General features: G+C 44.4%; 2 protein-coding genes across 3 annotated transcripts; one reads left to right on the top strand and one right to left on the bottom strand.

The window, feature by feature from the left end:
- Positions 1 to 13,564: 13,564 nt before the first annotated feature.
- si:ch73-303b9.1 (uncharacterized) lies at positions 13,565 to 14,781 on the bottom strand. Its single transcript, XM_014133134.2, has 3 exons — positions 14,678 to 14,781; positions 13,827 to 14,528; positions 13,565 to 13,651 (listed from the first exon to the last, which is right to left on the bottom strand). Exons 1-2 carry the CDS (start codon positions 14,700 to 14,702, stop codon positions 13,828 to 13,830), a joined length of 726 nt encoding a protein of 241 aa, XP_013988609.2. The 5' UTR covers positions 14,703 to 14,781; the 3' UTR covers positions 13,565 to 13,651; position 13,827.
- Positions 14,782 to 15,212: 431 nt separating this feature from the next.
- Positions 15,213 to 24,461, top strand: LOC106565720 (myb-related protein B). Of its 2 annotated transcripts, none has more exons than XM_045691847.1 (15): positions 15,213 to 15,511; positions 15,999 to 16,095; positions 16,209 to 16,280; positions 16,439 to 16,531; positions 16,745 to 16,965; positions 17,171 to 17,315; positions 17,397 to 17,468; positions 19,963 to 20,169; positions 20,382 to 20,654; positions 22,689 to 22,861; positions 22,983 to 23,082; positions 23,196 to 23,303; positions 23,402 to 23,518; positions 23,607 to 23,738; positions 23,977 to 24,461. In XM_045691847.1, exons 1-15 carry the CDS (start codon positions 15,471 to 15,473, stop codon positions 24,103 to 24,105), a joined length of 1,980 nt encoding a protein of 659 aa, XP_045547803.1. In that variant the 5' UTR covers positions 15,213 to 15,470; the 3' UTR covers positions 24,106 to 24,461. The 2 variants fall into 2 exon arrangements, with proteins under 2 accessions (XP_045547803.1, XP_013988608.2); XM_014133133.2 differs by having other exon boundaries at positions 17,415 to 17,468; positions 23,977 to 24,459.
- Positions 24,462 to 25,400: the final 939 nt, after the last annotated feature.

Below are 25,400 nucleotides of genomic sequence, written 5' to 3'. Positions count from 1 at the left end.
TCTCCATGAGCAGGTCGCGGTTGCCCAAAGCATGTTAAGGTTAAGTTAATAGGATCCTATGGTTCTAAGGCTGAACTTAGCCTTAAGATGCTTTTGGGAAACCGGGCCCACGTGTGGTTGTTTTTAAGTCCTTTACGGCGGACTTTGTGTTTTTCGAATGTTCTTCCCCCCTTTCAGAGGTGTGTTTCTACAGTATGCGTATGGGTTTAAATATGACAGACGTGTGACTAAGACACTGGCCGTGCCCGAATACCCATACCCCAAATAGTAGGCCGTTTTCAGAATACTGAAAAAAATTGATAGTGTGCGACATTAAGAAAATCAAGTACACTTTAAATGCCCTGATGTCATACTCATTTCGGTTTTGACAACAGCTGATCAAAGGTATCAGGGGACTCGCTACCGAAATCAACAAATAGCAGGAAACAACGCAATCGCCCATGACGGCTCAGCAGCCCTGTCTCCCCATCCCCCTGAACCAGCCCTGTCTCCCCATCCCCCTGAACCAGCCCTGGCTCCCCATCCCTGTCTCCCCATACCCATACCCAGCCCTGTCTATCCATACCCCTGAACCAGCCCTGTCTCCCTGTCTCCCCATCCCCATACCCAGCCCTGTCTCCCCATACCCCTGAACCAGCCCCGTCCCCGTCTCCCTATCCCCATACCCCTGAACCAGCCCTGTCTCCCTATCCCCATAGCCCTGAACCAGCCCTGTCTCCCTATCCCCATACCCCTGAACCAGCCCTGTCTCCCTATCCCCATACCCCTGAACCAGCCCTGTCTCCCTATCCCCATACCCCTGAACCAGCCCTGTCTCCCTATCCCCATACCCCTGAACCAGCCCTGTCTCCCTATCCCCATACCCCTGAACCAGCCCTGTCTCCCTATCCCCATACCCCTGAACCAGCCCTGTCTCCCTATCCCCATACCCCTGAACCAGCCCTGTCTCCCTATCCCCATACCCCTGAACCAGCCCTGTCTTCCATGATGAGACCTCTCAAGAGGAGACAGCTCAGGACAGTGCAGCAATGGTGTTTCGGAACACAGTGTTTTTACAGCTATGGACAACATCAATAGTGACTTGGACACTAGGTTCCACACCACTGCAAAAATTGTAGAATTATTTTCAGCTGTTCTGAAAGTTGGGCAGATTAGTGAGGATGAAGTCCCTTCTGTGTGCCAACCACTGATCATGAAGTATTCCAGAGATCAGAGATCTTACACCTGAGTTTCAAAATGAAGTAAGACACCTGAACACTGTATATGCTGCCACTTCCCCCCCCTAACTTGTCCCCTCTTGTTCTCCTGAATGAAATTTGTAAGATGCTGCTGCAAAGCATTTCTGGAGAAGCGTGCATTGCTTTACGTATATTTTGCACACTGCCTGTGACTTTGCTGGTGGCGAAAGAGCTTTCAGTAAGCTAAAACTGATAAAAAACGATTTGAAGTCCACTATGTCACAGGACAGGCTTTGCAGTCTTGTCATGCTGTCCATTGAAAGTCAGTTAGCTAGAAAACTGGACTTCAAAGACTTGATCAGTGACTTTGCTAGCAAGAAGGCTCGGCGCTGGGCTCTTGGTGAATAAGGCTGAGCAAGGGCCAGTGATAACTGTTAAATGGCATGGCTATGGATATTGGATCACTACGCACATGATGCCCACAGGCTGAGAACAAGACTGAGAACAGACTAAGAACATGATATATCTCAAAGTAATGGCTGGATTGCCATTAAATTTGTTGTGCACAATCAAGACCCCAAGTGGAAGAAACCTATTGATTTGGTGACCACTTGACCTTTCCTCTAGCGCCACCATCAGGCCTTTTCATTTCCATTTTGTTTTCCATTTCCACTTTTACAGCTGCTTATTTTGTAGTTGGTATGTATACTTAGTTCAAACATTTATTTTAATTGAAGAGGTATTTTAAGTTATTCATTAATGTTAGAGAATTCCATTCAAGGAATTTACCATTAATATTACATTTAGACTGTAAAAGATGGCCTTTAGCACATTTCTTATAGAGGGTATCAGTCTTGCATCAAATAGTGAATTCCACTGTATGCAGAATGTTGCATGCACGTCTGCACAGTGTTATATTTTCACAGCTCACTGTCAGTAAATATCGTACAGTAAATAGTGGACTACAAGAGAGTTGCAAGCCTGCAAGGGTATAGTTATTTAAAGCTTTGAATGGGTGGATTGGGTTCTGGAGGTGTGTGGTTACAGCAATTGGGCAGGGTTGGTGTGGCCTGTGGTGGTGGGGACCAATGTGATATATTTTCAATGGGCCCAAAATCCCTGATGGTACCCCTGCCGATGAATACATAGTATGCAGTTGAAGTATTTAGTACATTAGTATGGGTATTCGGACACATCCACTGTGTGTGTGCGCACTACTACAATTAGGTTGTGTAGGCTACTACTTACATGAGTTGACCAGTGAGGGTTTGTGAATGAGTGTGTGAGAAGAGGAAAGAGATTTCCTAAAGAGTAGCTGCGTCTTGGTGGAATAGACCAGACACAGGTCCCGTTTGAGAGCGGGCGAGAGTGCTTTCGCAAAAATTGCTAAAATGTAAATTAATATGGTTTCACAAGCTTATACATTTTTAACTGGACAACTAGAACATCTGTGGCCTATGGAAACCGGCGAAATATTGTAAAGAAAATAAAACTGAAATCCCCCTGAAAAGTTTAAATCCACCTCAAGAGGTACGTGGAAGAACCGTTTATTAATGGTGCGCAATCAGCTGTTTGTTCACCAGCACCCGCCCGCACCCAACCCGCAAATACAGAACATAGGCTAGTCAAAGATGGCAGAAATGTTTTTTTGACAGGGGGTGCAGGATTTTTTGTTGTTGCCTGATTTTAGATATGTTTCTGCTTATAATTTACAACATTTTGGGATGCTATTTGTTAGTCAATTTGTCTATAAATAGATTCATGTAGCTTCTCTTTTGTCATATGTTGTCCCAAAAGACTAAATAAACCCTTGCTCAACAGAATAATGTAATAGATCAATAGAATGAATGCTTCAATCTAGTTGACATCGGTAAAGTTCTCTCTGTCATCTTTCGCAGAGCAAAGGCATTTAGAGACAGGGGAAAAAATACAATAACGCAAAAATAAACTTCAAAAAAACAAATCTGTGCAGAATGTCCAAATTACATCAGTTTGACACATTAAGGAAAAAGAAATCTGTGAAAATGACCCAACAGGTTTCTTATAAGATTTCAGTTGGGCTTCGATGCATATTTTATGTGGTTGAAATACTATCAGCTTTTATGAAGACAGCACCTCTACAGATGGTATCTAACTGAGCATTGCATTCTCTCAAGATGCAGAAATAAATCATATTTCTCCACTCCTGGTCACAAGTCCAAATTTTGCCTACATTTCGTGTATCATTTTACTAAAAGAAATGTTTAATTCTGCTGGAGTTCTTATTAAGGCTATGTGCGGTTATAGACCTACAGTCAGTGTCCAGATTTCAGTTCGCATTTAACCCATCTAAACAGTAGGCTACAGTTCCCTTGACATAGGTCTATTTGAAGTCCCATCTTGTGACTGTCGAATATGTATAGTGCCTCACAATCATTAACTAATATGGAGTTGGTCCCCCCTTTGCTGCTATAACTGCCTCCACTCTTCTGGGAAGGCTTTCCACTAGATTTCGGAACATTGCTGCGTGGACTTGCTTCCATTCAGCCACGAGCATAAATGAGGTCAGGCACTGACGTTGGGTGATTAAGCCTGGCTCGCAGTCGGCGTTACAATTCATCCCAAAGGTGTTCGATGGGGTTGAGGTCAGGGCTCTGTGCAGGCCAGTCAAGTTCTTCCACACCGATCTCGACAAACCATTTCTGCATGGACTTCGCTTTGTGCACGGGGATATTGTCATGCTGAAACAAGAAAGGACCTTCCCCAAACTGTTGCCACAAAGTTGGAAGCACAGAATCATCTAGAACAGGGCAAAGGGGCCTGATTCAATATGGCCCGCAGAATCATGCTCAGATCACATAAAGAATTAGTGATAGAAGAGTTTTGAAAAACCTATTTGTTATTCAAATTAAAAGCCCAATGAATTCTCGCCTTTGTGTAAAATAACAACTGCACAAGGACAGACAGTGACTGACAGGCTGACATACACGTCACAGGTACAAATAGTAGCTAGCTAGAAATTGCAGAAAAATGTTTTTTTCAAGGATTTCAAAGAAAAGGAAAGTAGACAATGAATGTAGGGTGTTCCAGCAAGAGTGGACATCGAAATATTTTTTTATTGAGGTATCAGGGAAAGCTGTGTGCTTAGTGTGCAAAGAGAGCATCACTGTCTTGAAAGACTACAACTTGTCTCGACACTTCCAGACGAAGCATGCGGAGAAATATCGGAATATGTCTTCTGAGTTGCTTTCTCAGTTGCAAAAGCAGCAAGGACTTTTCACAAAACTGCATTCAGCAAACGACGGAATTGCGAGAGCTAGCTATGTACTGTCCCACAAAATTGCTAAACATAGCAAGCCATTCACTGAGGGCGAATTCATTAAAGAATGTTTAATTCACTCTGCAGCAATACTTTGCTCCAACAAGAAAGAGCTGTTTGAAAATGTTTCCCTGTCAAGACGAACAGTGACATGGCTTGTTGAGGACATCACAGATAATATGGAACAACAGTTGAAAGACAAGGTAAAGGATTTCACCTATTTATCTTTGGCCCTGGATGAGAGCAGTGATGCACGTGACATGGCACAGTTGTTGATATTCTTACTAGGCATAACCCCAGAAAGATTTATTGGAGGTTAATAAGTGTTTGGCAAAGCTGGGACTGAGTTCTGAAAAGTTATCCAGTGTGACCACTGATAGGTGCCCAAACTTGACAGGAAAAACGTTGGCCTTTTGAAAAGGATACGAGATCAAGTAGTTGAGCTGAACCCAGATCAGACATTGTTTTTCCTGTATTGCATTATTTATAAGGAGGTGCTCTGTAAATGTGTTCTTAAAATGAGCCATGTTGTGGATACAGTCACTAAAGTGGTAAACTTCATAAAAGCAAAATGTTTAAACCACAGGCAGTTTGTCTCACTGCTGGAAGAGACAGGTCAGGTCATGCAGATCTCCCCCACCACACAAATGTGAGATGGCTGAGTTTGGGGAAGATGCTTAACCTGTTATGGCTTGATCCCGTTAGCGGTATATATGATGACAGCCAGTGAAAGTGCAGGGTGGCAAATTCAAAGCAACAGAAATCTCATAATGAAAATTTCTCAAACATACAAGTATTATACACCATTTTAAAGATAAGATTCTCCTTAATCCAACTACAGTGTCCGATTTCAAAAAGGCTTTATAGCGAAAGCATGTGCTCTGTGCATTTCCCTCATTAAAATGCAAATCAATTTAACATTTTTGACATGCGTTTTTCTGGATTTTTTTGTTGTTATTCTGTCTCTCACTGTTCAAATAAAACTACCATTAAAATTATAGACTGATCATTTCTTTGTCAGTGGGCAAATGTACAAAACCAGCAGGGGATCAAATACTTTTTTCCCTCACTGTATGTGAACATACATTTTCAGCGATGAAATATAACAAGTCCCATCTCTTACTGACTCACCTCTCAGCAATCCTGCGCATAGCGACGTCAGAAACTACACCTGACTTCACTGCTCTAGTCAATGCCCATCAGAGACTTCACTCTTCACACTGATTGAGTAGTTTAAATGTAATGTTGAGCTCTCTCTCTTTCTTGGGTTTTTGTGCATACACGTTAACAAGAGTTCTGTCCGTGCTGCTGAATGCACTGTACTTTTCCCTTTGTGTAGTGAAAATACCTACCAAAAGGAGAACATGGATGTGGTTTATTTCTGTGAATGTTAAAAAAGTAAAATAAGTGGCATATCTGGACGTGATTTACAGTAGATATCTGTCAGTCATACACATGTATAATCCTGTAATATGATTCTGGCCCGCGATGGCAAAAATGTATTCTAATGTGGCCCTCCATGGAAAATAATTGACCAGGCCTGCTGTAGTGTTAAGATTTCCCTTCACTGGAAGTAAGGGGCCTAGCCCTAACCATGAAAATCATCCCCAGACTATTATTCCTCCTCCACCACACTTTACATTTGGCACTATGCATTGGTGCAGGTAGCGTTCTCCTGGCATCCGCCAAACCCGATTCATCCGTTGGACTGTCAGTTGGTGAAGTACGATTCATTACTCCAGAGAATGCGTTTCCACTGATCCAGAGTCCAATGGCGGCAAGCTTGGCATTGCGCATGGTGATCTTAGGCTTGTGTGTGGCTGCTCGGACATGGACACTCATTTCATTTAGTTCCCGATGAACAGTTATTGTGCTGATGTTGCTTCCAGGGGCAGTTTGGAACTCGGTAGTGAGTGTTGCAACTTGAGGACAGACGATTTGTACACGATACGCGCTTCAGCACTTAGCGGTCCCGTTCTGTGAGCTTGTTTGGCCTACCGTTTCGCGGCTGAGCCGTTGTAGCTCCCAAACGTTTCCACTTCATAATAACAGCATTTACAGTTGACTGGGGCAGCTCTAGCAAGGCAGAAATTTGATGAACTGACTTGTTGGAAAGGTGACATCCTATGATGGTGCCATGTTTAAAGTTACTGAGCTCTTCAGTAAGGCCAACATACTTCCAATGTTTGTCTATGGAGATTGCGTAGCTGTGTGCTCGGTTTTATACACCTGTCAGCAATGGGTGTGGCTGAAATAGCCAAATCCACTAATTTGAAGGGGTGTCCACATACACTATATATACAAAAGTATGTACAGAAGGGGAAGTGGAGAACGTGTAGAACCTTTGGACAGTTATTTTATACAGTCGGTTGAGATACAAAATGAGCTTTGTGTTACAAAAATGAAATAAGATACAAACTCGTTGAAGCAGATAATACACTAGAGGTGAAATAATACAATGTTTCAATAATCAGAAAGGTCACCCATGATACAAGTCATTAATCGACGTCCATCCATGTCTGAGGACATCGGGAGATGTGGAAATCGGCCACTGGGGCAACAATGAGCACCTTCAAGTAGGTTTTGGTTTTGTTGGGTGTTGTGGACGGGGATGGTGGATTGCTGTAAGCGCATCTGCCTCTGATTCCAAAGGTTGCCAGTTTGAATCCAGTGATAGAAAGTTGTTTTTGATATTTTTGTTTGAAGCCTATCCCAAACCTTAACCCTTACCTTAAACATTCGGAGTTAAGGCCTAACCTTAAGAATTTGGAGTCAATGCCTTAACATAACTCTAACCTTAGGAATATCTTATTATTATATTTCTGCTAAGCCTATTTAGGGAGGATATAGAGCTACTTCGTATGGATTCAAATGGAGTTGTACAGGCACCAGTTTATTTATGTAGGCTCTTTATGATATATTAGTGCCTGACTAGGACATTCGATTTGATTAGGTCTAAGACGAGACAATCTGTATCTTGTATTTCAGGACTTGGCTTTCACAGATATGCCAATGAAGAGAATGACTTAGAAACAAGACTTGGGAGAGAGCGTTGAGCTGAGGCCTGTTAATTACAAACCTATTTGACAGTGTGACACAGAGAGTAATTGGGACGAGTGAATCTTGGTTATGGTATTAGTCTTAAATTCTGCCTCTCTCTGAGACTCCACCTCTCTCTTTCCCCCCCTTCTCACACAAGACTCATGGGCCTCTATGGCCACATCGGCCTGCTCCACTCTTAGGAAAACTTCCTCTCAAACACTGTCCACTGAGCTTATCACACACACACACTGGTCAGCTTGTGTAAGTAGTACACAAGCTAATTGTAGTAGTACACACACAGTGTCTTTGTCTCACACACACAAACCTCGGAGAGGGGAAAAACAGAAATTCCGCTGCACAGGAAGCCGCACAGTACTTACAAACAACCGTACCTGCTCATGTAGACCTTCGGACACATACAGCATCAATCATTACATGTTCCTGAGTGAACAAAATTGTTTCCGACCACACCCAGACCAGTGCATTAGTCAAACACTAGTCCCCAACAGCCGGATGTTCCGGTTCTCAGGAAATTAAAAAGAGAGCCTGTGAAGCGACTTCCATTTTTGGATGTTAACAAGGCACACCTCAGAAGAAGTTGCCACACCTATTTCGAGTAATTCCTGTCCTAGAGCAAAAATTCTCATTTAGGTTCCACCTTAAAGACTGATGCAGGCTGCTAATACATATTCAGGAATTCAGGATGGACATGTTGTGGTGATCTCTACGTGTAGCAGAGAAATAACAACAAATAGGGCACTGACTGACAGCTGTAAGTGTAACTAGCTAGCATGCTAACCGTACCCAGCTAATGAAAGTTATGTGAGCACCATTTCAGTTAAGACAGACCTACTGTAAGCCAGTTGAAAATAATTATTTAAGAAAAAGACTAAAAGCCTACCTGTTAAGAGATGAGTCTCAGCTAAACCGTGCCTGATGACAAAATCCACCTCTATTAACTACTCGTGCTCATATGATACCTGAGGGAGAGTGACTAACAAAATCCACTTCTATTAACTACTCGTGTTCATATGTTACCTGAGTGAGAGTGACTAACAAAATCCACCTCTATTAACTACTCGTGTTCATATGATACCTGAGTGAGAGTGACTAACAAAATCCACCTCTATTAACTACTCGTGTTCATATGTTACCTGAGTGAGAGTGACTAACAAAATCAATTGGGGTCCGCTAGAGGTCAGGGCCCATGGTCACGTGCCTTGCGTGGCCGGTCAGTAATTCGGCCATATTATTTAAATAGCTGGCTAGACTAATTTGCCTAACGATCTATAAAATGTTAGCTGACATGAGCTAATTTAGTGACTATCAGTGACTGACATAAGAGGAAAACTGCTGATGCACAACCAAATTCTGAAATTGCATATTGTTTATTCTACTATCAAATGAAATTTTATTTGTCACATGCGTTGAATACAACAGTGCAGTTAAGAAAAAATACCTATTAAAATATAATAAATAAAAGTAACAAATAATTAAAGAGCAGCAGTAAAATAACAATAGCGAGGCTACATACAGGGGGTACCGGTACAGAGTCAATGTGCCTGGGCACTGGTTAGTCGAGGTAATTGAGGTAATATGTACATGTAGGTAGTTTTATTAAAGTGACTATGTGTAGATAATAAACAGTAGCAGCAGTGTAAAAGAGGGGGGGGCAATGCAAATAGTCTGGGTAGGCATTTGATTAGATGTTCAGGCATCTTATGGCTTGGGGGTAGAAGCTGTTTAGAAGCCTCTTGGACCTAGACTTGGTGCTCCGGTACTGCTTTCCATGCAGTAGCAGAGAGAACAGTCTATGACTAGGGTGTCTGGAGTCTTTGACAATTTCTAGGGCCTTCCTCTGACACCGCCTGGTATAGAGGTCCTGGATGGCAGGAAGCTTGGCCCCAGCGATGTACTGGGCTGTACGCACTACCCTCTGTAGTGCCTTGCGGTCGGAGGCCGAGCAGTTGTCATACCAGGCAGTGATGCAACCGGTCAGGATGCCATCAATGGTGCAGCTGTAGAACCTTTTGAGGATCTGAGGACCCATGACAAATCTTTTCAGTCTCCTGAGGGGGAATGGGTTTTGTCGTGCCCTCTTCACATCTGTCTTGGTGTGCTTGGACCAAGTTAGTTAGTTTGTTGGTGATGTGGACACCAAGGAACTTGAAGCTCTCAACCTGCTCCACTACAGCCCCATCGATGAGAATGGGGGCGTGCTCGGTCCTCTTTTACCTGTAGTCCACAATCATCTCCTTTGTCTTGATCATGTTGAGGGAGTTGTCCTGAAACCACACGGCCAGGTCTCTGACCTCCTCCCTATAGGCTGTCTCGTTGTTGTCGGTGATCATCGGCAAACTTAATGATGGTGTTGGAGTCATGCCTGGCCATGCAGTCATGAGTGAACAGGGAGTACAAGAGAGGACTGAGCAAGCACCCCTGAGGAGCCCCTGTGTTGAGGATCAGTGTGGCGGATGTGTTGTTGCCTACCCGCACCACCTGGGGGCAGCCCATCAGGAAGTCCAGGATCCAGTTGCAGAGGGAGGTGTTTAGTCCCAGGGTCCTTAGCTTAGTGATGAGCTTTGAGGGCACTATGGTGTTGAACGCTTAGCTGTAGTCAATGGATAGAATTCTCACATAGGTGTTCCTTTTGTCCAGGTGGGAAAGGGCAGTGTGGAGTGCAATAGAGATTGCATCATCTGTGGATCTGTTGGGGCGGTATGCAAATTGGGGTGGGTCTAGGGTTTCTGGGATAATGGTGTTGATGTGATTCATGACAAGCCTTTCAAAGCACTTCATGGCTACAGGCGTGAGTGCTACGGGTCGGTAGTCATTTAGGCAGGTTACCTTAGTGTTCTTGGCACAGGGACTATGGTGGTCTGCTTGATATCCTTTCAATCAGTAAGTTGAGACCCTGACTGACTTCCTAAAAAAAGGTTGGGGGCCTCATAGTGGCTGTGGGGCCCTAAGTGGCCACTTATGTCATGCACTGTGAAGGATGGTAGGATGCAGTTAGTTACCTGTGTTTGGAGCGCCATTCCTGTTGAATTGCTGGGTGAAAGACTGGTGTGTCTCCTCCGTTTCTCTCGCTCTCATTTCCTCTCCGTTTCGCTGCGGTCCCTAGAGTGGCGCTTCTCCCGGGAGGACGAATGGGAATGCCGCCTCCTGCGCTCCAGAGCGAGACAGCATGTGAATACAAAAATGGAGGTTTGCAATGACTTACAAGTAAGCCTACTTACAAACAAGAGACCTGAAGGAATATCACATAGAGGAAAGATCATAGGGGACAGCACTTGAATACAAAAATTGAGGTTTGCAATGACATACAAGTAAGCCTATTTAGAAACACAACCAAGTTACACATACATACGACCCGGCCAGTGGCACACAAAACCACTTCCTCACTTCGTCTCTCGGCTCCAAGAGCGCATCCTACAACAGAAAACAATAGTACATTCTAAATATTTTGTCCAGTGCTCTATATATATATAAATGTTTGCTTCAAATGTGAGGTACCCTGTGAACATCCAAGTCCAGCCAAACTGGTCTCTCAACATTTTCTTGTGCGATTTAGTCCTGATCAGCTTGTACTGTAGCAGCACACAATAAATGAATTGAAACTGCATTGACAATCATTAACTGTTTCTACAACATTAACACTATAACAAGTTTGAACATTACATGACTGGCTAATCCCTATCCAATCCCACATCGAAACGTACAAACACATTACACCATGCTACCAGACACAGGCTGCCTGTCTGTGCGACTATGAGTATGCTTACAAGAGGGAGAGGAAAACACAAGAGACTTTACCTCCCTGTTTGACATGTCTACTCAAGCTGTCAAACACTTTGCCCCAAGTCATCAGGTGGAAACACATACTGCTTTAGAAACTGGACAGACATCAGTTCATTACCCTAGGCCATAGTTGGTGGCTACAGGATGTTTTGTCTGCTTTGCCTACATGTTTACGGTGTGTTTGTTGACACCAATGTGTTTGACTTGTCCCACTGCAGTTCCTACAAGCAGATGTCAAACTTGAGCCCCTCCAGCTGATCACACCTCAGTTTGAGACTCCCCTTCCCCAGCTAGAGCCTGCTGTAGGTTTCCCCTCTCCAGCTCTACACAATCTCACCCAGCTCCTGTCTAGCTCAGCCATCTCACAGATTGGATGTGGATTCTGTACACTCAACTGAGAATGGCATGTGCACTAGACTGTATTCAACAACACTTTTTGCTAATTGACTGGGATTTATTAAAATGTGACAATACACACTTGATCATTGTAGAAAATTATCAATTTGCCATCCTTCTAAAATGTGTGTGTTCTCCTATGGGTTGCTTTGAGCAGGTCTTTCTGCCTGTCTTCAGGGACCTGCCTCCCCCCCATGCTTGACCTGGATGAAACCTTCTCTTCTGAGAGTGCATTTGGCACAGCTCTCCAACAAATGTAAGTGTTAACCCCAGGTTATATTTGAATCGAGCATTATTAACGGTAAGTGTTTTCTGTATTCTTCCTGCAGGCACCAACGACAATCTAGAGTTCTACGTGAGGAAGTGTGGGTACATCTTGGGGGTGACGGGGAAGTTGGATAAAGACCAAAGGGATGCCAAACACATCCTGGAGCACATCTTCTTCCAGGTTGTAGAGTTCAAGAAGCTCAACCAGGTGAGCGATATGCCCAACTGAGTCTTTGATAAAAATGCACACTATTTGTTGATCTAGGCTTTGGTTGACATTCATTTGCAATTAATGTAATATCAATTATTTATCCCATCTCTCCTATACAGGGACATGAGACAGACCAGGTTTTCCCCGTTCTGACGACTCTAGCAACCAGTGAGAGTTTGTACATTTTGCAGTGCATTTACACTACATGTCCAAAAATGTGGACACCTGCTTGTCAAACATCATGGGCATTAATATGAAGTTGGTCTCCTCTTTGCTGCTATAACAGCCTTCCACTCTTCTAATGGAAAGCCTTCCTAGATGTTGGGACTTGCTTCCATTCAGCCACGAGCATTAGTGAGGTTGGGCAATTAGGCCTGGGTTACAATTCATCCCAAAAGGTGTTTTTGTTCAGACCTCGAACAGGTTGTCATGCTGAAACAGGGAATTTACTTCCCCAAACTTTTGCCACGAAGTTGGATGCACAGAATCGTCTAGAACGTTATTGTATGCTGTAGTGTTAAGATTATCCGTCACTGGATCTAAGGGCCTAGCCCGAACCATGAAAAACAGCTCCAGACCATTATTCCTCCAAACTTTAGTTGGCACGATGCAGGTAGCGTTCTCCTGGCATCCTCCAAACCCAGATTAATCCGTCAGACGGTGAAGCGTGATTCAGCGTTCCACTGCGCCAGAGTCCAATGGCGGTGAGCTTTTCACCACTATAGCTGACGCTTGGCATTGCGCATGGGGATCTTAGGCTTGTGTGTGGTTGCTCAGCCATGGAAACCAATTTCATGAAGCTCCCGATGAACAGTTCTTGTGCTGACATTGCTTCCAGAGGCAGTTTGGAACTTGTTAGTGAGTGTTGCAACCAAGGACAGATTTTTTACGCGCTTCAGCGGTCCCGTTCTGTGAGCTCCTTTGGCTTACCACTTCACGGCCGAGCCATTGTTGCGCCTGGAAGTTTCTACTTCACAATAACAGCACTTCGTTGACCAGGGCACTATTAACAGGGCAGAAATTTGACGAAAGGTGGCACCCTATCACATTTAAAGTCACTGAGCGGTTCAGTAAGGCCCTTCTACTGCCAATGTTTGTCTGAGGAGATTGCATGGCTGTGCACTCAATTTTACACGTCCGTAACAGGTGTGGCTGAAATAGCCAAATCCACAGTCTAGAGCCTTCTATATAGTGTTTCCATTAAATACAAAATGTAACGCCCTATCCTCCGTCAAACTGAAGAGATGATTTGTTTAGTGTTCTAAATGTGGGAAACCTCATACAATATACATTTGATTTAGTACTCGTTTGTGCTATAGTATCATAAATGTTGGCATTTGCGTCATTCCCTAAATACTCAAGAGGCATTGTCGATTTAAATCAATACAAAACTTTATTTACTATAATAGGTTAATGTAAAATAAAATTCACAGGCATCTTGAATATCCTCCTTAAGGTCTGTAAAGGTGAAATAAGAGAACATGTCAATACACAAGCTATTAAACAAACTCTGAAGTCTTAGTTTAACTAGGAAATCTCATGCCAGCTCTAGTCCACTTACATCAAAAATACTTTCTGGCCAGGACACGGCAGCAACTAAAAAAAAATAAGTCACTGAACCAGAGAACCTTACCTCAACTTTTCAGTACAGCACTGTCACATCCCCACTTTTGCTTGTCAAAACCTGTAGGGATGGCTGTGCGTCTCTGCCATTCATCCTCAGCTGCTGAACCTGAGGTCTGGCTCAGGCTGGAACTGAGACTAGAACCCATAGTGACCTCCTTCCAGGACCTCTGGTTGTCCTCTGCGTTAATTCCATGTGGGGGTGAGCCTGACCAGATCAGGGAGATCTCAGCCAGGGATGGTGGTGCAGACTGGAACTTGGGACTCAAGGTAGTCTCCAACGTGCTTGACTCAAGGATCGGTTTTGGACTGTTAGTCTCAGGTTTGATTAGGGAGACCTCCCAGGCAACCTGCGAGGCAGTCAGATCAATGTAGGATAGATCCAATGGGCAGGCTAGTTTGGGTTTCTGGAGGAGGACCCGATCAGCAGGAGTAGAGGACTTGCTCTCTACAGGTATAGTGAGGCCTGGTGTTTGTGTAGCCTCCTTAGAGTTCAGGTTCATGGCTTGAGAGGGGGACACAGGTTTGGGAGACTGACACAGGGAGGCCAGGAGGGATTGTTTGGAACCATAGTACTCAACAACAATTCTATTTGGAGGTAGCACCGATGTGGACTGTCCTGTCAGTGACAGAGCAGACACAGACAAACTCTGGTCCAAGAAGCCTCTGTCAAGCTCTGAGGGAGATGGGCACTGAAAACTCATGGACGCATCTATGAAGCAAATAATTCAACACAGTTAAAATGTCTCACCACCACATGATTTAACATGCAATTGTTTTGATTATTCTTCATATTAATTAGCATAAATGTACCCTATGCAGAGATTGAAATTGCTTTGCCAAATAAATCTGTTTTCTTACCAGCACTGGCAAGCTCCTCATCCATGTTTTTAGACAGTCATTGAATGGTTGCCTAATTACAATGCAGCTTGTTTTTAATCTGCTGGTAGATTGTCTCACCTGTTTGGTAATGAAAGCCCGCAAAGACAAGGTGGAGGGGGTGTGGTATATGGCCAGTATACCATGGCTAAGGGCTGTGTCCAGGCATATTGGCCATATATCACAAACCCCGAGGTGCATTATTGCTATAATAAAATGGTTAGCAATGTAATTAGAGCAGTAAAAACAAATGTTTTGTCAAATGGTCTGATATTCCATGGCTGTCAGCCAATCAGCATTCAGGGCTCGAACAACCCAGTTTATAGTTTGTGAGCGTTTATCTCTAGTTTATTCGGTAGACAGAGAAACAGCATTGTAAAAAGTCACTAATCAGACAATCCGGGTCAATTAAAACAAAAAATGTGTGTATATATATATATATATATACACACTTGTGTCCCTTGACAAATCATAGGAACGAATCAATGACTTTCTATGAACAAACAGAACGTTTCAGTTCTGCGCGCGCACAGCTCTGGTCACGTCACTCCCGGGAAAGCGGAGAGCCTGCGAGAAAAGAAGCGCGCGAGATAGGAACTTGAGCGCGGACTAGTGTGTTGTCAGCAATCCAGTGTACCTAGCCCAGCGACAATTAGATTTGTTGTTTTTACCAACGTGGATTATATACGACAAACATACTTGCTCCTATAATATAGTTTGTAAATATATGCACGACGTGGGCAAAAAAATATACAATCTATTTTAGTTAAGGGTGATGGAGGTAAAGCAAAGGGAGATGTCCTGGTGGGCGCGCGGGTAAGTAGTTAGCTAATCGGATTCTAACATTTGTTATTGTTCGCTACAACAGCTGTTGGATAAATAACAATGCTCATATCCTAATGTTATTTTTAAGAGGACAGGGATCTATGTACCATTTTATAATATGAGATTACTGATTGTCATCGATTATTTTTGCGCATTTATGTGATTTGACCGCCCTTTTGTCACCCTACCAGTTGAGGTCGACGTCAGATGTTGCTAACTAACGTTACACTAGTCAAATCATGGCATGAAACGATAAATTAGCGAATGTTCTAATGCATACCGTAGAAATCAGCGAGCACAAACGTTTACTAGCTCACATAATCTGTTGCTTGTATTAAGTACCTAGCTAGGTGTAAAAATGCTTTGTTTGAGAATTCTGTGACTAACACCCAAGCCAGCTACTTTTCAGTACAATGCATGTGCGCCCTTTGCATGAGTTTGATCTCGACCACCACACCCTGTTGCTTGTCTTTTTTAGAGAGGATGGGGAGGAGGCAATGTATCAGGACACTGACTCTGACGTGGCTGAACAGAGAGACTGTGGAAAGGTCAAAGTGAAATGGACACAAGATGAGGTGAGTTCATGTCCCCTTATACATCCCCCACCAATGCTGATCTATAAATGGTTGGTTATTTGGAATGAGCTAGTTACTTAGCTCTTCATAAAATGCCTGTACTTTATTCTCAGGATGACAATCTGAAAGCGTTGGTCCAAAACCGGGGGTCAAATGACTGGAAATACATTGCCAGCATTTTACCGGTGAGCGAGTTTGACAGAGTACAGTATATATTCTTTTATTTCCAGTTGACAATATAAATAATACAACTGAAGGGTTAAAATATTAAATACATTCTGAAGGCGTGTGTGGTTTATTTTGCATTAAATCATTAACTGTATGGTAACCCTGTATGGCACAGAATCGCTCAGAACACCAGTGCCAGCACCGCTGGTTGAAGGTTCTGGATCCAGATCTGGTCAAAGGGCCCTGGACCAAAGAGGAGGACGAGAAGGTTAGTTGTGATGGTGACTATTCTACAATCAGTTCTACTAGACTTCTTTGTGAGAGAAACTTTGGTTGTTGAGTTTTACAAGTAGTTGTTCAGTCAGCTCTACTTTCCACTGGCTGCTTTGACTCCTATCTAAGGACAGCCTCCGGGTGGCTTGTACTGCCATACAGAGGCCACATTTTCAGACGGCCACCAACCCTGCATTCCTCTCCACAGGTGATAGACCTGGTGAACAGGTATGGCAACAAGCAGTGGGCTATTGTGGCCAAGCACCTGAAGGGCCGGCTGGGGAAGCAGTGCCGGGAACGCTGGCACAACCACCTCAACCCGGATGTGAAGAAATCCTCCTGGACAGCAGAGGAGGACCTCATCATCTACAAGGCCCACTGCATGCTGGGAAACCGCTGGGCTGAGATCGCCAAGCTGCTCCCCGGAAGGTAACTGTGTTGACATGTACTCCAGCTAAGAGAGTCACTCTGATATGTCTGAGCTGAAATGTCAGGATCACTCGGAACAGTTTATTGGTCTCCACATATTTTGTGATAAATGCAATTGAATGGATTGGAGTTGGATTAGTGCTCGACTTCATACACTAGCTATATCTTGATTACTACAACATTATGTTAAAATTTCACGTTCCAGAACAGATAATGCTGTGAAGAACCACTGGAACTCAACCATCAAGCGTAAGGTTGAGATGGGCTTCTACAGCAGGGTGGATCCTTCTCGGAAATGTCAGCAGATGGAACCAGAGGAGAGCATGGCCCACCACAGTAGAGATCAGCAGGTTGGTTCCTTCTGAAGTCAGTTTGACAACATCTGGGCTATGCTCAAACTATTCCTTGTTATAACAAATCATGTTTGACAGAAAAACATGTCTCTGCAGATGGACTATAGTGGTTCTATGGAGAGGGAACCAGACCAAGACCCCACACTGCCGGTAAAATGCAAACACTGCTAACTTCTATAGGGGGGAAAGCAGATAAACTTGAGTGTTTTATATTATAAATGCAGTGCCTTCGGAAAGTATTCAGACCCCTTCCCCTTTTCTACCTTCTGTTACATTACAGCCTTATTCTAAAATTGATGAGAATTTTTATTTATTTAATCAATCTACACACAATACCACATAATGACTAAGCAATAACAGGTTTTTAGACATTTTTGCAAATGTATTAAAAATTAAAAACACATCTCTTACATAAGTATCCAGACCCTTTGCTATGAGATTCAAAATTGAGCACAGGTGCATCCTGTTTCCATTGATCATCCTTGAGATGTTTCTACAAAAGTCCATCTGTGGTAAATTCAATTGATTGGACATGATTTGGAAAGGCACACACCTGTCTATATAATGCCCCACAGTTGACAGTGCATATCAGAGAAAATTCCAAGCCATTAGGTCGAAGGAATTGTCCGTAGAGCTCTGAGGCAGGATTGGGTCGAGGCACAGATCTGGGAAAGGGTATCAAAACATTTCTGCAGCAGCATTGAAGGTCCCCAGGAACACGGTGACCTCCATCATTCTTAAATGGAAGAAGTTTGGAACCACAAAGACTCTTTCTAGAGCTGGCTGCCCGGTCAAACTGAGCAATCGGAGGAGAAGGGCTTTGGTCAGGGAGGTGACCAAGAACCCGATGGTCAGCCTCCCGAGTGGAGCAGCGTTCTAAGGCACAGCATTGCAGTGTTGCAGCATTACTACAGCCTGGGGTTCGATCCCAGGCTGTCATAACCGGCCGTGACCGGGAGTCCCATAGGGTGGAGCACAATTGGCCCAGCGTCGTCCGGGTTAGGGGAGGGTTTGGCCGGGTGGGCTTTACTTTGCTCCTCACGGTCTAGCAACTCCTTGTGGCGGGCCGGGCGTCTGCAGGCTGACTCCGGTCGTCAGTTGAAAAGTGTTTTCTCCGACACATTTGTGCGGCTGGCTTCCGGGTTAAGCGAGCAGGTGTTAAGAAGCGCGACTTGGCAGGTCATGTTTCCCTGTGGCTCAGTTGGTAGAGCATGGTGTTTGCAACGCCAGCATGGTGTGTGCAATGCCAGGGTTGTGGGTTCGATTCCCACGGGGGGCCAGTACAAAAAAAAATACAAATGCACGAAATGAAATGTATGCAATCACTACTGTAAGTCGCTCTGGATAAGAGCGTCTGCTAAATGACTAAAATGTAAATGTTTCGGAGGACGCATGACTACACTTTCTCCTCTCCCGAGCCCGTTGGGGAGTTGCAGCGATGAGACAAGATCGTAATCATGAAATTGGGGAGAAAAAGGGGGTAAAAAAAATTATAAAATAAGGAACCCGATGGTCACTCTGACAGAGCTTCAGAGTTCCTCTGTGAAGATGGGAGAACCTTCCAGAAGGACAACCATCTCTGCAGCACTCCACTAATCAGGCCTTTATGGTAGAGTGGCCAGACGGAAGCCACTCCTCAGTAAAAAGCACATGACTGCCTGCTTGGAGTTTGCCAAAAAGCACCTAAAGGACTCTCAGACCATGAGAAACAAGATTCTCTGGGCTGATGATACCAAGATTGAACTATTTGGCCTGAATGCCAAGTGTCACATCTGGAGGAAACCTGGCACCATCCCTACGGTTAAGTGTAGTGGCAGCATCATGCTATGGGGATGTTCTTCTGCAGCAGGGACTGCGAGACTAGTCAGGATCGAAGGAAAGATGAACAGAGCAAGGTACTGAGAGATCCTTGATGAAGACCTGCTCCAGAGCACTCAGGACCTCAGACTGGGGCAAGGGTTCACTTTCCAACAGGACAACAACCCTAAGCACACAGCCAAGACAATGCAGGAGTGGCTTTGGGACAAGTCTCAATGTCCTTCAGTGGCCCAGCCAGAGCCCGTACTTGAACCCGATCGAACATCTTTGGAGAGACCTGAAAATATATGTGCAGTGACGCTCCCCATCCAACCTGACAGAGGCTTGAGAGGATCTGCAGAGAAGAATGGATGACCTCCCCAAATAAAGGTGTGCCAAGTTTGTAGCGTCATACCCAAGAAGACTTGAGGCTCTAATCGCTGCCAAAGGTTCTTCAACAAAGTACTGAGTAATGGGTCTGAATGCTTATCTAAATGTGATATTTCTGTTTATTTTTAATTTTTATACATTTGAAAACATTTCTAAAAACATGTTTTTGCTTTGTCATTATGGAGTATTGTGTGTGGATTAGTTTTTTTCCCTCATCAATGTAATCAATTTTAGAATATGGCTGTAACGTGGAAAAAGTCAAGGGGTCTGAATATTTTCTGAATGCACTGTATAAAGTGCATTACATGCAGAGCATCTGCATGTTACAATATTACTACTTTATACTAGTCTTCAAGGTAGTACACATTGCTCTGGTAGCTGTGTGTGTGTTCATATTCATTTAATCTATTGTTCTGGATCTCCATTCTGGTTTTCAAGCTTATGTCGCTCCCTACAGGAGAATGCCAATACATCCACTGTTAGAGGAGGCCCGAAAGAAGCAGGCTCCCACAAGGCTGTCTCTCCTCAACAGTCAAAGACCCCCAAAAGTGAGCCAAACACCCCAGGAGGTGAACTGAATACCAGTAGCTGGGTGGTGGACAGCTCAGGCTTCCTCTCTCCCAACGGCCCAGCCTTAAAAGAGGTGATGGAGATGGTGGATGGGGTAAGAGTGCTGGATGGGGTCATCTTAATACCTCTGTCTTCTGAATTTCACCACGTTCATCTTCTGCTTTGAATGGAACACCAAAGAGATCTCATTTGATGATCAGATATGGCAGACAAGATGTCTGACTATTTTGGTATGAATTAGTATTTATTTATATTTATTTTCATAAACTCTTCCTTACTTTGTTTCTGTTTCTTTTCCTCTACCAGGACCTGGATGGCTGGTGTAACATGGCTGTCTTTGATCTGCCCGAGGAGAGCCAGAGCCCAGAGCGGACCCAGTTCCGTCTGGAGGGCAGTGCCCTACAGGAACTCAGTAAGGGTAACCGGGGGGAGCTGATCCCCATCTCCCCTGGAGGAATCACCCCACCTTCCATACTGAACCGCCGTAGCCGCCGTCGCATAGCTCTGTCCCCTGACTCCAACAACTCCAGGACCCCCAAGAGCACCCCGGTCAAGATCCTGCCCTTCTCTCCCTCACAGGTAATGGCTCAACCACCATGACCGAACACAGTAAAATGACTCGTCGCTGCCATTGCTTTGTACCTGGCCAAGATAAAGCAAAGCAGTTCGACACATACGACAACACAGAGTTACACATGGAGTAAAACAAACATTCAGTCAATAATACAGTAGAAAAAGTCTATACAGTGTGTGAAAATGAGGTAGGATAAGGGAGATAAGGCAATAAATAGGCCATGGTAGCGAAGTAATTACAATATAGCAATTAAACACTGGAATGGTAGATGTGCAGAAGATGAATGTGCAAGTAGAGGTACTGGGGTGCAAAGGAGCAAGATAAATAAATAAAATACGTTATGGGGATGAGGTAGTTGGATGGGCTATTTACAGATGGGCTATGTACAGGTGCAGTGATCTGTGAGCTGCTCTGACAGCTGGTGCTTAAAGCTAGTGAGGGAGATATGAGTCTCCAGCTTCAGTGATTTTTGCAGTTCGTTCCAGTCATTGGCAGCAGAGAACTGGAAGGAAAGGCAGCCAAAGGAAGAATTTGGCTTTGGGGGTGACCAGAGAGATATACCTGCTGGAGCACGTGCTATGGGTGGGGGCTGCTATGGTGACCAGTGAGCTGAGATAAGGCGGGGATTTACCTAGCAGAGACTTGTAGATGACCTGGAGCCAGTGGGTTTGGTATTGAGTATGAAGCGAGAGCCAGCCAACGAGAGCGTACATGTCGCAGTGGTGGGTAGTATATGGGGCTTTGGTGACAAAATGGATGGCACTGTGATAGACTTCATCCAATTTGTTGAGTAGAGTGTATTTTGTAAATGACATTGCTGAAGTCGAGGATTTGGTAGGATGGTCAGTTTTACGAGGGTATGTTTGGCAGCATGAGTGAAGGATGCTTTGTTGCGAAATAGGAAGCCGATTCTAGATTTAATTTTGGATTGGAGATGCTTAATGTGAGTCTGGAAGGAGAGTTTACAGTCTAACCAGACACCTAGGTATTTGTAGTTGTCCACATATTCTAAGTCAGAACTGTCCAGAGTAGTGATGCTGGATGGGCGGGCAGGTGCGGGCAGCGATCGGTTGAAGAGCATGCATTATTCTTACTTGCATTTAAGAGCAGTTGGAGGCCACGGAAGGAGAGTTGTATGACATTGAAGCTTGTCTGGAGGTTAGTTAACACAGTGTCCAAAGAAGGGCCAGCGGTATACAGAATGGTGTCGTCTGCATAGAGGTGGATCAGAGAATCACCAGCAGCAAGAGCGATATCATTGATGTATACAGAGAAGAGAGTCGGCTCAAGAATTGAACCCTGTGGCACCCCCATAGAGACTGCCAGAGGTCCGGACGACAGGCCCTCCGATTTTGACACACTGAACTCTATCAGAGAAGTAGTTGGTGAACCAGGCGAGGCAATCATTTGAGAAACCAAGGCTGTTGAGTCTGCCGATAAGAATGTGGTGATTGACAGAGTCGAAAGCCTTGGCCAGGTTGATGAATACGGCTGCACAGTAATGTCTCTTATCGATGGCGGTTATGATATCGTTTAGGACGTTGAGCGTGGCTGAGGTGCACCCATGACCAGCTCGGAAACCAGATTGCATAGCGGAGAAGGTACGGTGGGATTCGAAATGGTCGGTGATCTGTTTGTTATCTTGGCTTTCGAAGACCTTAGAAAGGCAGGGTAGGATGGATATAGGTCTGTTGCAGTTTGGGTCTAGAGTGTCTCCCCCTTTTGAAGAGGGGGATGACCGCGGCAGCTTTCCAATCTTTGGGAATCTCTAGACGATGCGAAAGAGAGGTTGAACAGGCTAGTAACAGGGGTTGCAACATTTTCGGCAGATAATTTTAGAAAGAGAGGGTCCAGATTGTCTAGCCCGGCTGATTTGTAGGGGTCCAGATTTTGCAGCTCTTTCAGAACATCAGCTATCTGGATTTGGGTGAAGGAGAAATGGGGGAGGCTTGGGCGAGTTGCTTTGGGGGGTACTATTGCAAATGGATGTTAGGTGTCATATTAGTGAAATGGTTTCTAAATGTGGTGTGTGTTTCCAGTTCCTCAACATGTGGACCAAACAGGACAACTTTGAGCTGGAGAATCCATCTCTCACCTCTACCCCAGTGTGCAATCAGAAGTCTGGGGTTACCACACCACTACACCGTGACAAGACTCCACTCACACAGAAGGAAAACTCTGTTTGCGCATCCAAGCTGTACCCAAACTCAGTGTATGTAATAAGGCATTATTGACACACAGTTGTCTTGTATGCGCGAAGTTATTATTGGCATGCGATATGATTAATCTCTCGTAGCAGTAGAGAATTATATTAAGTTTGTCTTTTTATAAAGGTTCATCACACCCAACCACAAGTCAAATCTTGACACCACCCCACGGACTCCAACTCCATTCAAAAATGCCATGGAGAAGTATGGTCCTCTGCGACCAATGGTGAGTCCCTCACTTGCTACTGTTGTCAATGAAAGCACCTGGATTGTCAGACGATTTGTATGGATAATTTCTTCAATATCCTGCTGAAAATAGTTTATTTCTGTATGTCTTAGCCTCAGACTCCGAATGAGGAGGACTTGAAAGAGGTCCTCTTGAAAGAGGCTGGGATTGAGCTGATCGTGACGGATGAGAGTCCACCTGAGCAAAGACGCAAGCAGGTGGTGAGTATGATGTCATTTTACAATAATTTACTTACACAAATGATGCTTCTCAGTCTTATGAAATGGTCTGACTATGTGGTCCATTCCTTTACTTCCAGCATCGACCTCCAATGAAGAAAGTGCGTAAATCTCTGGCTCTGGATGTCATGGACTGCAAAGAGATGGTCACTGCCAGGCATCAGTCCATGAAGTCCGAGCCGAAAACCTTTTCTAAGGTACATTCATTAGAAATGAATTGAATTCTGCTGTTATTGTTGATGGTGATTTCCTCTATTGATTTGTATATTGTCATCCTTGTGGCAGGCTGAGATGTCTCTCAACTCCTCATCCTTTTGTATGAAGACTGAAGATAAAGAGGAGAATGTTCTGGATCAGGGCTTCTGTTTAGGACCCAGTGAGAGTGGTGCATATTCCAACCCAGTGCCCCCAACCCCAGTGAGTACTCTAATGAAACGCTACCATTGGCTGCTATCTAAGTGAAATAATTATTAAATAGCTGTCTTTTCCCATGTTTATTTGTATACTATATCATAATCAGGAGTTTTCAAATAGCCTGTAATGCACACATCTATTTTGTTGTACATGTCCTTTATCATCTTTTGTGATGGTTTTCATTTCCTTCTATTTGTCTGTTTGCATATGAAGTTATTGATATGCTTTGTTGTGTTCTCAGATGTCCAAGGCATGGGAAGCAGTGGTATGTGGACGTACTAAGGACCAACTCATAATGACAGAGAAAGCAAGACGTTACCTCCGTTTACTGAAATCCCAGGCTCCTAACCGGGCCCTCATCCTGTCCTGAGCCCTCACTAACCTTGTTGTCCTCTGTGCAGACATTTCCATTGTGTTAAACATAGGGTTGCAAAATTCTGAGAACTTTCAATAAATTGCCTGGTTTTCCCAAAATCTCGTTTCCTCCAACCATGATTTCTAGAAAACCAGGGAATTTATTGAAAGTTCCCGAAATGTTGCAACACTGGTTAAAAACTCCCCTGTGTCGATGTATTCAGAGCTCTTGACTTTTTCCACATTTTGTTACGTTACAGCCTTATTCTAAAATGGACTAAATAGTTTTTTTCCCTCAATCTACACACAATACCCCATAATGTAAAAAAAAAAATACATACCACATTTACATAGGTATTCAGACCCGTTACTCAGTACTTTGTTGAAGCACCTTTGGCAGCGATTACAGCGAGTCTTCTTGGGTATGGCGCTACATGCTTGGCACACCTTTATTTGGAGAGTTTCTCCCATTCGTTACAGATCCTCTCAAGCTCTGTCAGGTTGAATGGGGAGCGTTGCTGCACAGCTATTTTCAGGTCTCTCCAGAGATGTTAGATCGGGTTCAAGTCCGGACTCTGGCTGGGCCACTGAAGGACATTCAGAGACTTGTCCCGAAGCCACTCCTGCGTTGTCTTGGCTGTGTGCTAAGGTTGGGAAGAGACGCATTGAAACATGGTCGTTGTCCTGTTGGAAAGTGAACCTTCGCCCCAGTCTGAGGTCCTTAGTGCTCTGGAGCAGGTTTTCATCAAGGATCTCTGTACTTTGTTCCGTTCATCTGTCCCTTGATCCTGACTAGTCTCCCAGTCCCTGCTGCTGAAAAACACCCCCACAGCATGATGCTGCCACCACCATACTTCACCGTAGGGAGGATGCCAGGTTTCCTCCAGACGTGATGCTTGCCATTCAGGCCAAAGTGTTCAATCTGGTTTCATCAGACCAGAGAATCTTGTTTCTCATGGTCTGAGAGTCCTTTAGGTGCCTTTTGGCAAACTCCAAGCAGGCTGTCATGTGCCTTTTACTGAGGAGTGGCTTCTGTCTGACCACTCTACCATAAAGGCCTGATTAGTGGAGTGCTGCAGAGATGTTAGTCCTTCTGGAAGATTCCCCCATCTCCACAGAGGAACTCTGGAGCTCTTTCAGAGTGACCATTGGGTTCTTGGTCACCTGCCTGACCAAGGCCCTTCTCCCCTGACTGCTCAGTTTGGCCGGGGAGCCAGCTATAGGGAAGAGTCTTGGTGGTTCCAAACTTCTTCCATGTAAGAATGATGGAGGACACTGTTCTTGGGGACCTCCAATGATGCACAACGTTTT

The sequence above is a fragment of the Salmo salar genome, chromosome ssa12, assembly GCF_905237065.1.
Source record: "Salmo salar chromosome ssa12, Ssal_v3.1, whole genome shotgun sequence".
In the NCBI taxonomy this organism is placed as follows: Eukaryota; Metazoa; Chordata; class Actinopteri; order Salmoniformes; family Salmonidae; genus Salmo; species Salmo salar.
This window is presented reverse-complemented; position numbering and strand designations above follow the sequence as displayed.